General features: G+C 45.8%; 3 protein-coding genes across 7 annotated transcripts in view; 2 read left to right on the plus strand and 1 right to left on the minus strand.

The window, feature by feature from the left end:
• LOC124301345 (protein timeless homolog) overlaps positions 1-4,522 on the plus strand; it is an 88,849-nt gene extending 84,327 nt beyond the window's left edge. Inside the window, exons 22-27 of the mRNA XM_046756266.1 lie at positions 2,725-2,937; positions 3,014-3,301; positions 3,395-3,514; positions 3,618-3,749; positions 4,060-4,164; positions 4,305-4,522. Coding sequence (XP_046612222.1) covers positions 2,725-2,937; positions 3,014-3,301; positions 3,395-3,514; positions 3,618-3,749; positions 4,060-4,164; positions 4,305-4,459 — 1,013 coding nt within the window. The 3' untranslated portion in view covers positions 4,460-4,522. The remainder of the gene's footprint in view (positions 1-2,724; positions 2,938-3,013; positions 3,302-3,394; positions 3,515-3,617; positions 3,750-4,059; positions 4,165-4,304) is intronic.
• Positions 1,398-9,440, minus strand: LOC124301443 (odorant receptor 4-like). Of its 5 annotated transcripts, none has more exons than XR_006907480.1 (7): positions 8,395-9,321; positions 7,868-8,336; positions 7,505-7,616; positions 7,334-7,441; positions 7,073-7,258; positions 6,423-6,988; positions 1,398-1,423 (listed from the first exon to the last, which is right to left on the minus strand). XR_006907480.1 is itself a non-coding variant. In XM_046756498.1 (7 exons), the coding sequence occupies exons 2-7, from the start codon at positions 8,834-8,836 to the stop codon at positions 6,932-6,934; spliced, it is 1,374 nt and encodes a 457-aa protein (XP_046612454.1). In that variant the 5' UTR covers positions 8,837-9,273; positions 9,337-9,440; the 3' UTR covers positions 6,057-6,931. The 5 variants fall into 5 exon arrangements, 2 of the variants coding, with proteins under 2 accessions (XP_046612454.1, XP_046612444.1); XR_006907478.1 differs by lacking the exon at positions 1,398-1,423 and adding an exon at positions 3,432-3,549; XR_006907477.1 differs by lacking the exon at positions 1,398-1,423 and adding an exon at positions 5,883-6,013 and having other exon boundaries at positions 8,395-8,967.
• Positions 5,988-13,153, plus strand: part of LOC124301395 (tensin-3-like) — a 135,372-nt gene continuing 128,206 nt past the window's right edge. Inside the window, exon 1 of the mRNA XM_046756395.1 lies at positions 5,988-6,020. Coding sequence (XP_046612351.1) covers positions 6,003-6,020 — 18 coding nt within the window. The 5' untranslated portion in view covers positions 5,988-6,002. The remainder of the gene's footprint in view (positions 6,021-13,153) is intronic.

The raw sequence follows: 13,153 nt of genomic DNA on the forward strand, positions 1-13,153 counted from the left end.
ATCAAAATTTGTAGTTCTCTATTTCATTTCCTTTCCTCCCTTTGTTTCTCTCTGGCTGTGTATTTACTTTTTTCTTAAAAGGCAACTGCAAAATTTCAAACTCTTAAGTTAAAACTTATTGTACCTTTTATTTTTCTCGTTTTAACGGGCGGAATTTTTCTAATCCGATTGAAACTTTTTCCACCAAAGGGTATGCACGTATACATGTATATTGTATATTCTAACCCCGGACCGTTAACCGTTTCTTCTTATCGTGGCCGTAATTCGTCTGTGGCTACCAGCTAGTCTTATCGAGCTACGAATAAAGAAAGTTTTCCTCGATTTTGCAATCGCTGGAGCAAGTGATCGACGAATTTCTTTCAAATCTTTTGTTCAACGAGGGTACACTGCCCCGCCCTTGAAGCGATAAGCGTCGATTGAATCCAAGAGAAATTGAGATCAGGTTTTAAGAGAGCCAGACTGTTTTTATCCAAGCTTCGGGATTCGTTTCCACAAACAGATGCTAGACGTATTCAATTTCTTAAATTCTATCTTTTTTTCCCCCCCTCTTCTCGTCTTTCAGGTTGACATAAACGAGACGTGCCGGAATAAGGGGAATATAATTAATCGCCCAAATGTCAGTTAGAGTCGAACGATCATCCTCCACGACGAACCGCTGCATGGGTGGCGTTGGCGAAACGCTCTCATTCCTTCTTTTTCCTCACCCGCCAAAATGAAATTCTTCCAAGCATTCTTCTTCGACACGGTTTACACGGCTCTTGTCTCGAAGTACTGTGTATTTCCTCTTTTTTCTTCCTTCTTTCCTGCCGATCGTCCTTTCTTCCAAGTTCATTTTACCCCCCACCCCGTGTGAAATTTTCTCGGAAACGTCACTGTTTATTTTATATATATATATATATTTGATTCATTCATTTCATCTTCACTTGATGAACGCGTGTTGCGCCAATAGCACCAAGCGAGCAAGATCATTTCTACGTCTTTGGTATTTGAACTATTCGAACGCGAGTCTCCCTCGGGTGGTTAAGCGCTCAGAGGATCTCCCTCCCCTTCTCGTCATAGCCGCCACTTACCTCTTTCCACCGTCGTGGAAGGGCTGTCTGGCCCACCCTGAGCATCTCGAGCACCCTGCACACCCGTCAACCACGAGCCATTATCTAAACCGGCATTCGGGGCTTATTTATCGAACCGGTGAACTTTTGACGTGCGGCGACGATATATCGACGCGGTGCTCATCGGACTCCCTTATCCTACGGTGGGAAAGAGAAAGTGGGAACGGAAGAGAGGGAGGGAAAAAGTAATTGAATTTTCCTCTTCCTCGAAGTAATACTTTATATGACACTTTTTACGTGAGAGAGAGAGGGGGGCAAACTTTGATGCGATAATGAATGCCCGTGTCCTCGTGCCGTGTATACGGATACCCAAGCTGAAACACATTTGGAAATTCAGAATTTCGTATTGCTATGTTTTTCAATAATCAATCAACTATCACGATATAGGCTACAAATTTCGTTATTTCGGATACGAACTTTCATCCTGATGGGAAAATTTTGGGTCTGTAAAATTTTTATAATTCTCGATATGAAAGTTTTCCACAACTAGTGGGTGAGTGAAATTGACGGGATGCAGATGATTTATGGCTAAAGAGGGCGTACTCGAGTAACTGGGTAGGTACAATATTAATGGTTAGAGTTGGAGTTAAGTGGTAAATTATGGAACTCCGTTTTTTTTTTTCTTGTACCTCTCAATGAATGTTTTCGTGTGGATCGAATTTGCACGGGACCGAGGACGCTTGGAATTTTTGGTACTAATAAATTTCTCCTTCTCTACGCGAGGCAGAGAGACGGTAGATCTCGTTCATACCAGCATCCGTCTTTAGTCTTTCGTAATATTCTAGTAACTCGATTTAACGTTACACAGAAATCTCTCTGAGCCTCCGTCCACCTTTCTGCTATATGTTTAATCTTTCAGAGATATTTCCAAGAGATCTTAAAGAGATACCCTGTACTGTACCTTGCAAACCATATTCTCTCTCTCTCTCTTTTCGTATCTTGAGGTCGGATTCGATTTAGTATAATATACAGTTGTGCCTGCCGTGGCAAAATAAAGATAAATCAGTCAAGTAGGCATGGAAGCTGGAATTTAAGTGGTTGGAATTTGCCGCTCAGAAAAAAATGCTGCCGAACCCCCGACCTTATCCATTACATGTGTCTCTACAGTGATTGAATCAACTGGATAGATAGATGGATCAATTTTCTGGACGGATAAATTTTCTATTGCTGTGTAGCAAGTTAATTCTAGACGCATTGTATAAGTAACTCTGCCCAACGAAATCAACACATTACCCAGTGTAGCGATCACAAAATGTGTTTTTTTAATATACATATTTTACCCTCCAATACCCTTGTTACATTTCGCATACTATTCTCATCCTTCACCTCGTACTTATACGCATATATTCGAAAGAACTTATTCGCGAATCGAATTATATCACGGTCTTGAGTTTCGTATACATCAGGGATATTGTTTTTCGCTCCCATATCCAGTACATACTTGTTGCTATGCTTCAATGCATCGTATTGCTATTTATAAGACTGGTTCGCTGTCTTGATTTTAAATCGTTCGTTGAACACTTGAACCTCTTATCTGTATTGACGCGATATTTGATAGTAGTAAATACCTGTAAATCTCTTGCCATCGTGACATCAAACACTTTATGTAATCCAGGTAAATCCAGTGGCGGAACAAGGTCTGGAAGCGATTCGGAAAGCGACCGTGACGATGACGACGACTCCGCTGAATCCTTGACGAACGGTGTTATTCTGACAGCCCGGTCGAAACCCAAAAAGCGCGTGGTAATTCCGAAATCGAAGAAGCAGCCTAACATCGTTTACACCAACGCACAGCTAACTGGCCTCCTCAAAGACGTGATTGCGAAGAGTAAGAGTCCTGGTGTTACTTCTCACGCGAAGAAAACGGATACGACAGTGTTGTGCGTTTTCCTTTTTTTGTCTAGACGAGACGCAGGATGCCTTGGAGTGGCTGAAAGAGTCGCTTGAGGACGTTCTCGAGGATCGCGACGAAGAATCGAACGAAGGCGTCCCGTTGGTACCGGTAACCGACTTTGCAAACGCGGCCATGGACTCTCCGAGTTTTCAACGGCTTCTACGCGCCCTGGGAATCGAGCCACCCGCCGACGAACAAGAAACTTACTGGCGCATTCCGTCCAACATGCTAAGTTCCACCATCCGAAAGCGAATCGAGCTCATTGCTGACGCTCTGGATGGTAAACTCGTCGACGAAGGTTCGTTTCAGTTCGCCGAACCGTTTTTGCCGACCTCTAGGTGAATCCCCTTTTACATTTTTATACTTTTTCATCTTCATCCTTTTTATTCAGAGACACCCGAACCCGTCGCTCTGGAGCCGGTCAATGAAGAGGACGACAGCGCTGACGAAGGTGGTGACGTCTTTGAGAGCGTAAAAAAATTTTTTGCCCCAAAGTCCAACAGTTACGAAGGTTTGTCAGACCGAACGCAGCGTCACTTTCAGTATCTAGGCAACAAAATATCAACGCATGTATGGGATGCCTTTCAATGATAATCACTTTGTACCCAACGCAGTACAAGATTCGCCTCCGAATAGCAGTGGGAATGACTTAGGCAAAATAGCAAGGAAAGGGACCGTCTCGGGACCAGAGGAACACGAAACTCAGGAAGTGGTTAGTCTCGACAGCAACAGCGTAGCTACGGTCGGTGAGTAAGATTGGAAGTGTTACCCTCGGGTCAGGCATTTACCTTAGTGAAACCGGGACACGTTCTTTTCATTTGCCGATCTTTCGTAAGGACAGTAGAAGGATTGTTTTCTCGTTAGAAACCCAGTCCCAGTGCGATCGATAATTAACGAGTGAATTAAAAAGCTCGTAAAGAACAGTTGTCTGGTATAAACCTCGATGGGTCGATTAAACATTCGCAATTAAACTAACAAGTCACATTGTTTCGGCTGTAACAGCGATGGTAATGATGATGACGTTCTCTGCGTAACGGTAAAGCAATCAAATTTCAGATGATGGGTGGAACAGAACAAACAACAGTCGTATCAAAGCTTCGATTCTGGATTCAGATTCGGAAGTTGAAGTAAGCGAGGAACGGGAAGAAACAATCATTTCGGGTAATGTCTATACTTGTAATGTGAAATATTTCGTGTGAAAAACCACCGAGTTGAGTAGAACTCTGAAAATATTCCCATCACCAGTTTACTCGTCCGTGGTACAATTACTAATAATCGACTATGTTTTCGCCCGGTGTCAGACGAAGCCAAGCGAGTTAGATCCGATAATTCGGATACGGAGTCACCTGCGGTAAAAAAACGTCGTTTGGTGGACAGCGACGACGAGATGGACGAAGGTACGGCTCAGGAGCCAAAGCCGCAGCGGCAAATCATGATTAGTGATGATGAGGACTAGTTCGGTTTCAAAATGTTAATTCAAAAACGCTATCGGTCGTTAAATAAAATTCATTTCTTCAGATCCCTCCTGCCCGTCCATTGACCGCACGCCGTCCCGTTTCCATTGCAACCCATCTGAGTTTCACCCTCGAAGGCTGCTGCCATCTTACGACTTTTTTCTAGGCAAGTGGACTCGGCTGATGTTCGCTACCGCGGGATAAATCGGGCGATAATCTATACCCGATGAAATATTGGTGAAGAGAAATTGAGCAAGTCAGCCAGTACGTAAGTAAGTACCAATCAGTACATGAAGATGCACAGGTGTCAGCCTCGCCAGATATGTACCGTGATTCCCTTATTCCCATACACCGTACGATCGCGGTCGGTGCTTTTCGTCAAAGATTACAAGATCCTCATTCAGGTGGGTAACGTCGTGACCGTAAGAGTCCCGCTCGCCCGGGTACGTTGGATTTAGCCGTTAAGGGTATCGAGGGAAAAACAGTTCCCGAAAGGCGTCCACATTTCGCCAAAGACCCACAAGGCGAACATATCGGCCAGGAGGCGGTACCGACGCTGCTCTCGTCTCGATCCTCACTCCGGCTACTCTGCGTCCTCATGATTGCCCGATACTTGGTTAGCCAGCGCGGATGACTTTGCGTCTTTTGATGGGCAGGTGAGTGGCTCCGTTGCGGGTGTCAATGATACACCGTCTCGTAGTCCAGGCCTCAGGGCCGACGGAGATGACGCTGAAGACGCTTTGGTGGAGGGCGAACTTCTACGTGATTCACACGTGACGCATACCGATCTCTGCCTTAGAGAGCCCGCATCCCGCGGATTCTGAATCAGGAGATTAGGAAGCTCGAGGAGCCCAAAGGTTGGCTGTGTCTCGTCCCTCTGCTTAGGGTCGCGCTGTGCAGCGCGTTTAAACATCCGTAGATCCCCACCCCGACTTCGATACTGAGTTGTAACGTAGAATCTACTCATCACTGAGGATCTACTTGGAGAAAAGGCGTGACGATGACACTGGACCGGGTAAGTAGGCGCCAATAACGGGCGAGAGACAACCACGTGCATTCGGCAGTCGCCTACAAAGTATCAGGCGCTCAGCAAAGCATTGGAGCTCAGCTCGACCCCCTCTTGACTCATACTCTCCTGATCAAAGCGCGGGTTTCGTACACGGTTGTGGGTGGCCCTCGGCCGGCCGACCAGCGATTCAGACGCGTGGGGGAGTCTGATTGTGAGAATCTTTCCATTCGGGTAACAAAATAAATCACAAGTCATCACGATTTTGCGCCTGCTTCATGTTCTCTTGCCAGAGCCCAGAACTGTTCTAGGATAATCGATTATTTCGGAGTACTTAGAGAAAAATCCGTCTCGGTATTCGATCGTGACTATCTATATCTATATCTTGGGTAATTATGAAATGTGTAGTAACATACGCGCGATTTTCTATCTTTAGTACTTGACAATTAATCTACGCTCCACGTTTCTGCACGTTCCATTCCGGACTCTTCGTTGTAGCCGCTTCACTCCATCTATCGGGGATTGGGTTGCCTGCGCTGATGGAGTTGGACTGGAAGGTGATAAGTTAGTTATTAACTTTATAACGAGGAACGTGATTTTGTGAGTCGTATATTTCAAGGCTTTGTCAACAGTCGGTCAGTAGGCATGCTGGACTCTTTTAAGCTTTGAGAAGTTTCAACCAATACACTTACCAAATTACACTCTTACATTAATCTATGTCGCTAATTTCTTTTCAATGAACTGAAAATAATTTTTACCAAGGACAAAATGCTTCAGATAATAATCAACAAACGTGCGTTTTCATGATCATAAATATACAGTAACTATTTGACATTCATACTTGGTACATGTTTTACATCACTCTCGAAGCCTAGCCGAAGGAAGGCAGATATGTAAAATGCCATGCTACACACCTGAAACTTCCCTTTCTTCGACAAACGCTACGACGAGTACCATACCCGGTTATATTAGAGGTTGGATCGTTCCCCGTCGCGTCGATGCGCGAGGCGCCGATGCCGTGGCAAAGCCAGAGCAGATCCGGGTGCGTCGAAATAGGTGATCACGCACGCCAAGTGCGCACCGGGTGCGCGAGTCATCTGCGGCGCGTCGCCTTTTTACCAGGATACCAGTACACGCGAGAAGCCGTTCCGTAAGCTATGAAACGAACGAGCGCTTGCGCTTGTACCTCTATCTTTTCCTCATGCGATCACTGCTGCCGTTGGGCTGGCTTCGGGCCGACCAGCCACTCTCGACTTCCACTTATTGCCGCTACGCTCGACCCACCCTGGCGATTTTCACTGGCTCTGTTGCAATAGTAGCGACATGTACGGCGTAGCCATTCTTAATTCACACTCTGATATCTGGCGCTACGTCTATTACGCCGTGTTTACTTTGGGTTTATAATGACCTATACGCTAGTAGACTTTCCGAACTTAGATTATGATCCGAATTTTTTTTCGTCTTTTTTCTATTCCGCGCCGACTTCTCGGAGCACTGCTGAATATGAAAAGGCAGCTCCGACCACCTAGAATATCCGTTACATCACAGTTTAACCTGGTTCTTTGCGATGCATTTTGATAACATAAAGTGATTGCAATCATTCACTTACTGCACGATAAGTTCGTAACGAAAGAACGTAGAAAGGCCCACCGGTTAATTGAACGTGCCGTTGAGCTCTGACCATTATTTCACGCACTATAAATCCGATAGATTTTCTGTCAGATGCAGAGTTTTTTTCATCGTCAGTCACAGATTCCCAACCAGAGCTGTAAGTCGAATCACTGACTTTCAGTCCCTAGGAGTAATTAGACACCAATTACTCTCAGAAGTGTACGTGTTGCGTTAGGCAGTGATCAGCATGAATGCATACCAATGTCGTCATATGATCGGCGTAGTAACAAAAAAAGAATAGCTGAGCAAAGCAAGAGCTGATATATTCCACCATACTCCAAATTTTTGTCACGCTTGCAACGTCCCCCTGAGTAAAAGATCGCAACATATAATCAACGCTTTCTTGGAAGCCGTTTGTTTAATCGTTTACCTTCAGCTTCATAGTCATTACTTCGAAGGAGACCAAACAAAGTATGCCGATGGTTCCGATACACTGAACGAACATCACTGGGCTGGTGACTTTTTGCAAGCCAGCCAAAAATCTGTAAAAATTTCAAGTCATTTCCTGCAATCAACCTCGAACAATTTTGCCCGTCGAAGCGAAAATCTTCACTGCAACAGCAGAAGTTTTGCGAGCATAGCTAAGTAGAGTTCCAATGTATCAAAGCCGTTAGCTAATCATGCAAAATTCTAGCTGTTGTAACAACTTTTGTTTCTATGTGACTATGTTGGAACTAAAATTTAATGTTTTTGTTTCTTCCGCGTATCTTCTAATACAAGATTAAAAACTCACGCCAAAATAGCATCGTGATGATTCTTGCTACGGACTAGTTTATTCCGAAGCAAGACACACGTCAGCTTCTTTTTCTCCGAAGATGTCATGGTTGGATAGCTATGCGGCTTGTGTACCAATGAATAATTTAGGTAGCCCAATTGGGCGCATATCATTATCACCAACGTCAGGAACATTATATCATACGCGACACTTCCGATGCTGGAAGCAAGACCGCCCAAAACTTCAATCAGGTAAACGTATCCGTAGACTTCGACCCGATTCAGATCCCACGGACTCCAGCTCTCGTACGGCAGAGTTCTGTCTCTCATCGCCAAACTGACGTCTACTCTGCTCAGTTTCCACTTGAAGAACAACGGGTTTAGGCACCAGTGAATGACCCCGTAGGTGACGCCGATGACCCAGACGTAACTGAATCGCACGGAAATCTTCCGCGCGGCATTCATTTTCTTCCGAAGTTGCGAATAGTCTAGAAGTTGAACGAGTCAGTGAGAAAATCCCCTTTCTTCGAATTCGAACGGTCTTACCTTCGTCCGTTTCGTTATTTCCCAGGCTGAGATGATAGCAATCCTCGAGTAGTCCAACGAGCTGCATGACATCCCGAACTCTCCATGCCAAGTAGATCCACTTGACAAATCCGATCAAGTGAAGCCACAAGGCACTGGCACAGGATACAGCAGTCGCAAGATCCGGAGCTATCCGAAGTTTCATCAACTCTGAAAATCCGAGCATGAAGTTGCACGTCAGGAACACCGCCGTGCTTGAAACTATCAACATGCTTTGCCACTTCGACGAGTTGGCGTCCAATTCCCACATTCGGAATAATTTCAACAAGCGTTTAGTGTGGTCAAAGTATCGACCAAAAGGCACGTCGAGTTTTTCGGCTCTTTTCCTCCCAGCTTCCATTGCATTGCGGATATCGCACCTGCCTCCGGCGTTGAATTCTTCCGTTTCAGTAAAAGCTTTCATCGGATCAAAGAACGTGCGAAAAAACGGAGCGATACATCCACAGGGTGATTGTATCGCGTGAAAAGAAACGCCGCCGAGCGTCGAAGAACCGGGTTTCGCGTGTCGGTCGCGCGCTGCGGACGAGAGGTGAGAGACGCGGGTACCGAGAGTCCGGGAGGCGACTACCCGGGGGATGACGTAACCCGTGTAATTGTCGACTGTACACAGGCCCGGAGAGCAGCGATGACGGGAGCTGGCTGGCCCACGTACCAGCTTACATACACGAGCACAGAGACGTCGAGGGCGAGGACCCCGCGGCCAGGATGTCCTCGCTTTCTTCTCTCCTCCTCGCCCTATCTCTCTTCTCTGATGCTTCAAAGATCGAGGACTGCAGCGATAGCCACTTGACCCGTTCGAAGCAGCGACTTGATTTTCACTTGAACTTCAGACTTCTGGAACTAATACATGTGTTGCGAAGTCAGGCGTTATATTCTGTACCATCTTCAGTGATGGGTACTTACCGCATCTCTGAGACTGGCTAGACCGCGCTTTTTGCGAAGAACTATCATAATGGATTCTTTAATCACCCATGACCTGGAGATACGGGCTATAGATAATGCACGAGCGAAATACGTACTCTGTAATTAGACCGTGTTCACATTGCAACTTTGACTCATGGCAACTGTTCAATTAGTAACGAGAGAATACCAAGTGCCATTTATTAGTATATTTAGATCGGACTGTGTTGTTGCAATTGCCGGGTCAGTTTCTAGGCCGCTTTCATTATTCTTTCGCCTGAGCATTTATGTTCACATTCCGTACGCACATCGTCAACGAAGTGGATTTAATTATACAGATCAATTCGCGCTTTGTAAAAGTTTCTCTCGGGATGTTGGAATCAGCGAAACGGAATGGTATTCGCGGTACGGGATTGCTTTAATCAAAGGGCAGATCATCAATTAGCTTCTGTTATCAATTTGCTAGGGAATTTTCAAACAAGTACGCGTGCATGTACGATGAAGAAATGTGCAGCTGACGTGTGTGCTAACTAGGATTGCAATTTCCCAACTTGATAGTGAACCGAATCCGAACTGAATGGCATTCAATCGTATTTGAAAAACTTGCGCGTATTTTTCCTAGCCAATTTAATGGACATGAGAACCTAGGTACACGTTGAATAATCAGAGATCCACAATCATTCTGCTGCGGAAAAATAAATGAAAAATAAGTATATACTGCAGATAAGGGGTCAGCGAGCAGTTTCTTCGACTAACGTGCAGCTGCACCGGTAGCCTCGCTTCCTGTAGCTCGCGGCTAAGGAGTACGGAATAGCCGGATCCAGCCATCCGCCATGTTGGTGGGGGACTCGATTTTCGGGAGTATCGAACGTTGCCCTCCTCTTCCTCTCTCCTCCTCCTAAGCCAGCATTTTGCGTGATCCCGCGCAGCGAACAACGAACGAACTCCACGTGGCTGATGGTGCCCTGAAGCCGACGTTGTCCAAAGCGTTGCCAAAATTCGGCAGTGATTGATGGTTCTTAAAGCGGGCCAACTTGCCCCGCGGTCCGTGGCACCGAACATGGAGCCTCCGCAAACGGTATACCTCATTATAAACCAAGCACGTCTCTTATAGTCGTATTCCTTGGGTCCGTCTTTCCTTCACGTCGGGTATAGCAATACCAGAGGTTCTCCGTTGCACGAAGTGAGGAGGCATTCATGGACCAACCGCAATGAGCACCTGTTCTATCCTCCCATCTCACTTTGAAGATTTTCCTCTCCTCCTCTCCCGGCCATTGATCCACTACTACGGTTACGCGGTCTGATTAGTCGAGACTTCGAATCTTTCGGAGTATCATTAATTGAGACGATTAATAGAAAAATCAGATTATTCGATGTGAAAACAATAAACGCCGAGAATAACCGTATGAATATAATAGCAAGTTGGACAAGTAAAGCACCATTATAGACAGTTGGAAATCAAATTACGTGACATTTTTCAAATGATGAAGAATAGAATTTGGCCAGTTTGTATCAGACTTGTTCGTTCAACAACACTGTGTAAACTGAAACTGCAAGCCACCGATTTCCAATTAAAACAGCTAAGCGGTAGAACTGGATACTTTTCAAAATTTGAACACGATTTTTTGTACGCCATGTTGTAAAAAATGCCCTATCATCAAATGCAAGTTTTTCAAAGACGAAGCTTTTCAACTAGTATTTAGAAAAAAGCTCACTGTCAACATGTAGGTGCCGACGCATGTGTTATACGCGATACACGAAGATCGCAAGCTCAGCGTTGTTAGGGACCGAAAATTACGCGAATCAGACGGAGTTGGATACTTTTCATTATTGTAGTACCTAAGTGAATCCGGTACATTGTACTTTGCATATTTTTATTGTTCAGCTCGACGCTTGCGAACGTTTTCTCTTTCTCTCACTCTGTGCTTAGATCACTATCTTTATCGCTCAGCGGTGTCTATCGCGAGAGTGAGATTTCGAAACCGCTATTCGGCAACGGAGACCCGCCCGCGAGTTTAGAAGCCAAGAATTTCGCCAGGAGTGAAAGAGTGTCGATCTCGCTGCGGAGGGAACGCAGGGGGAGACCCCCAGGTGAGCCGCCTGGAGCCGCCTCTTCGCAGCGCTGTTTTCCGCTTCCGCAGCAACATGCACGCCGCTTTATTAACAACAATTAACATTCACGCGTTGTTTATTCGCGCCTTTTCAAACTTAAAATAATATGCATACGTACGGGCGTACAGCCGCTCGAACTTCGTTGTTTATTGCCATATCTGAAGGCAATCGCAGCAGCTCACCTATAACGTACACTAAATAAGTATGATTAGACATCAACGGAATAGCTTCAATTCATCACGTCATTCGCCTTACTAATTCTATAGCACCGGTGTAGTCCCCACAGTCGCAAAAGATAATACAGATTCGGGTTCTTCTATCCATCAAGCGGTTACGGAAAGTTTTCATACATGTTCATGCATACGTCATACCTACAGCGTTTCGCCGAATATCATTCGTCAACCCGTTTCAATTTGTGCTAGAAGTGGTTCTCTCCGGGATATTAACTTTCATACCGCAAAGACTCCCGCCCCTGAACCTCTACCGAAAACGGAAGAGGACGAAGAGGATTGCGAAGAGGGAAATCGCACGAAGTCAGGCGTCGCCTACCCAGGAGCCATGTCGCTAAAAAGGTAGCCACCATCAATTTCACCCGAGGGAAAGTATGGGGAGTTTAATTCGCTGATTCAGAGACCTTTTCGCGACGTGACGAGGACAGATTGGTGAGTTGCAATCATGAAAAAAGACGAGGTGATGGAGAATCAAATTTCACATCAATCAGTCATTAAATGAAGTTCGATATGCAATCTGAATATCAGGAAAAAAAGTTTCGTTACTTTAATCTGATCGATAGTAGGGGTCTACCAATTCGATGTAATTACCTCTCTGAAGATCCTTTGATGTCTACTAATGAATTGCCCAACGGGATTAATGGATACTCGCATGAAACACCTGCCGACCAGGCGGAATAATTTACCTACGTCTGTATACTTATCTGCAGCCGGGTCCCGAGGGATCCGTACAAAGCGGCGGCCATCCGTCGAGGTCCGCTGGTACCAGGCAAGCAGCCAACCGTCGTCGTCGAGGATCGCGACGTTGCGTCATCAACGAAAAGAATGGAGCTTAATTCTCTCTCTCTCTCTCTCAGTCTTGCTTTGATCCCAAGCCCTTTGAGCATAAATTGGACCATTAGCTTGATGGAACTCGTCTATGTACATACACCCAATCCTTTCGAAATGTGTAGGCAGCGCATCAATTATTCAAACGGTGATGAACCTGTCCGAGCTTTTTCGTTCTCGTTAACATCGATCAGTCATTCTGACGGCATTTCGCGCTTTTGTTTGAACTTCTCAGGGTAAAGAGAAGGAATATCGAATGCAACGATCGACTTCCATCCTTCTCGCGAACGTCGGCAACGCATGCTATCGCCTTCTCCGTCTCGCGCACAGCTGCAGATAGACCGTGATCGCCGCCAAGCTCGACGCACACATGGAGGACGCTGTCGCGCGATTTCGATACTCGGGAGAAGCAGGAGCGACTAGCACAACGGACATGAATTCCTGTTACAAAGATTTACCGGTCTTCGGTTATGTTTGATGCACCATTGTGTTTCTGCTTACGGTAGGTTAGTTGCATTACGAGCGTCACGCGCGACGTCAGCCCCTCGCGTAATCGGGTGACGACGTAGTTTCGCCTGGGGGCTCGTCATCGGATAATTTCGCTCTTCGACGAGCTTCGGCTTTGCTCTCCTTCGGAACCCAAGCCAAAG

This window comes from Neodiprion virginianus, chromosome 1 (assembly GCF_021901495.1).
Source record: "Neodiprion virginianus isolate iyNeoVirg1 chromosome 1, iyNeoVirg1.1, whole genome shotgun sequence".
Taxonomy (NCBI): domain Eukaryota; kingdom Metazoa; phylum Arthropoda; class Insecta; order Hymenoptera; family Diprionidae; genus Neodiprion; species Neodiprion virginianus.

Coding starts and splice junctions, on each gene's coding strand:
- LOC124301443 (XM_046756498.1), bottom strand. CDS start 8,836: ATGAAAGCTTTTACTGAAACGGAAGAATTCAACGCCGGAGGCAGGTGC. Junction 8,337..8,394: donor AAATAACGAAACGGACGAAG/GTAAGACCGTTC, acceptor TTCAACTTCTAG/ACTATTCGCAACTTCGGAAG. Junction 7,442..7,504: donor TAATGACTATGAAGCTGAAG/GTAAACGATTAA, acceptor TCTTTTACTCAG/GGGGACGTTGCAAGCGTGAC.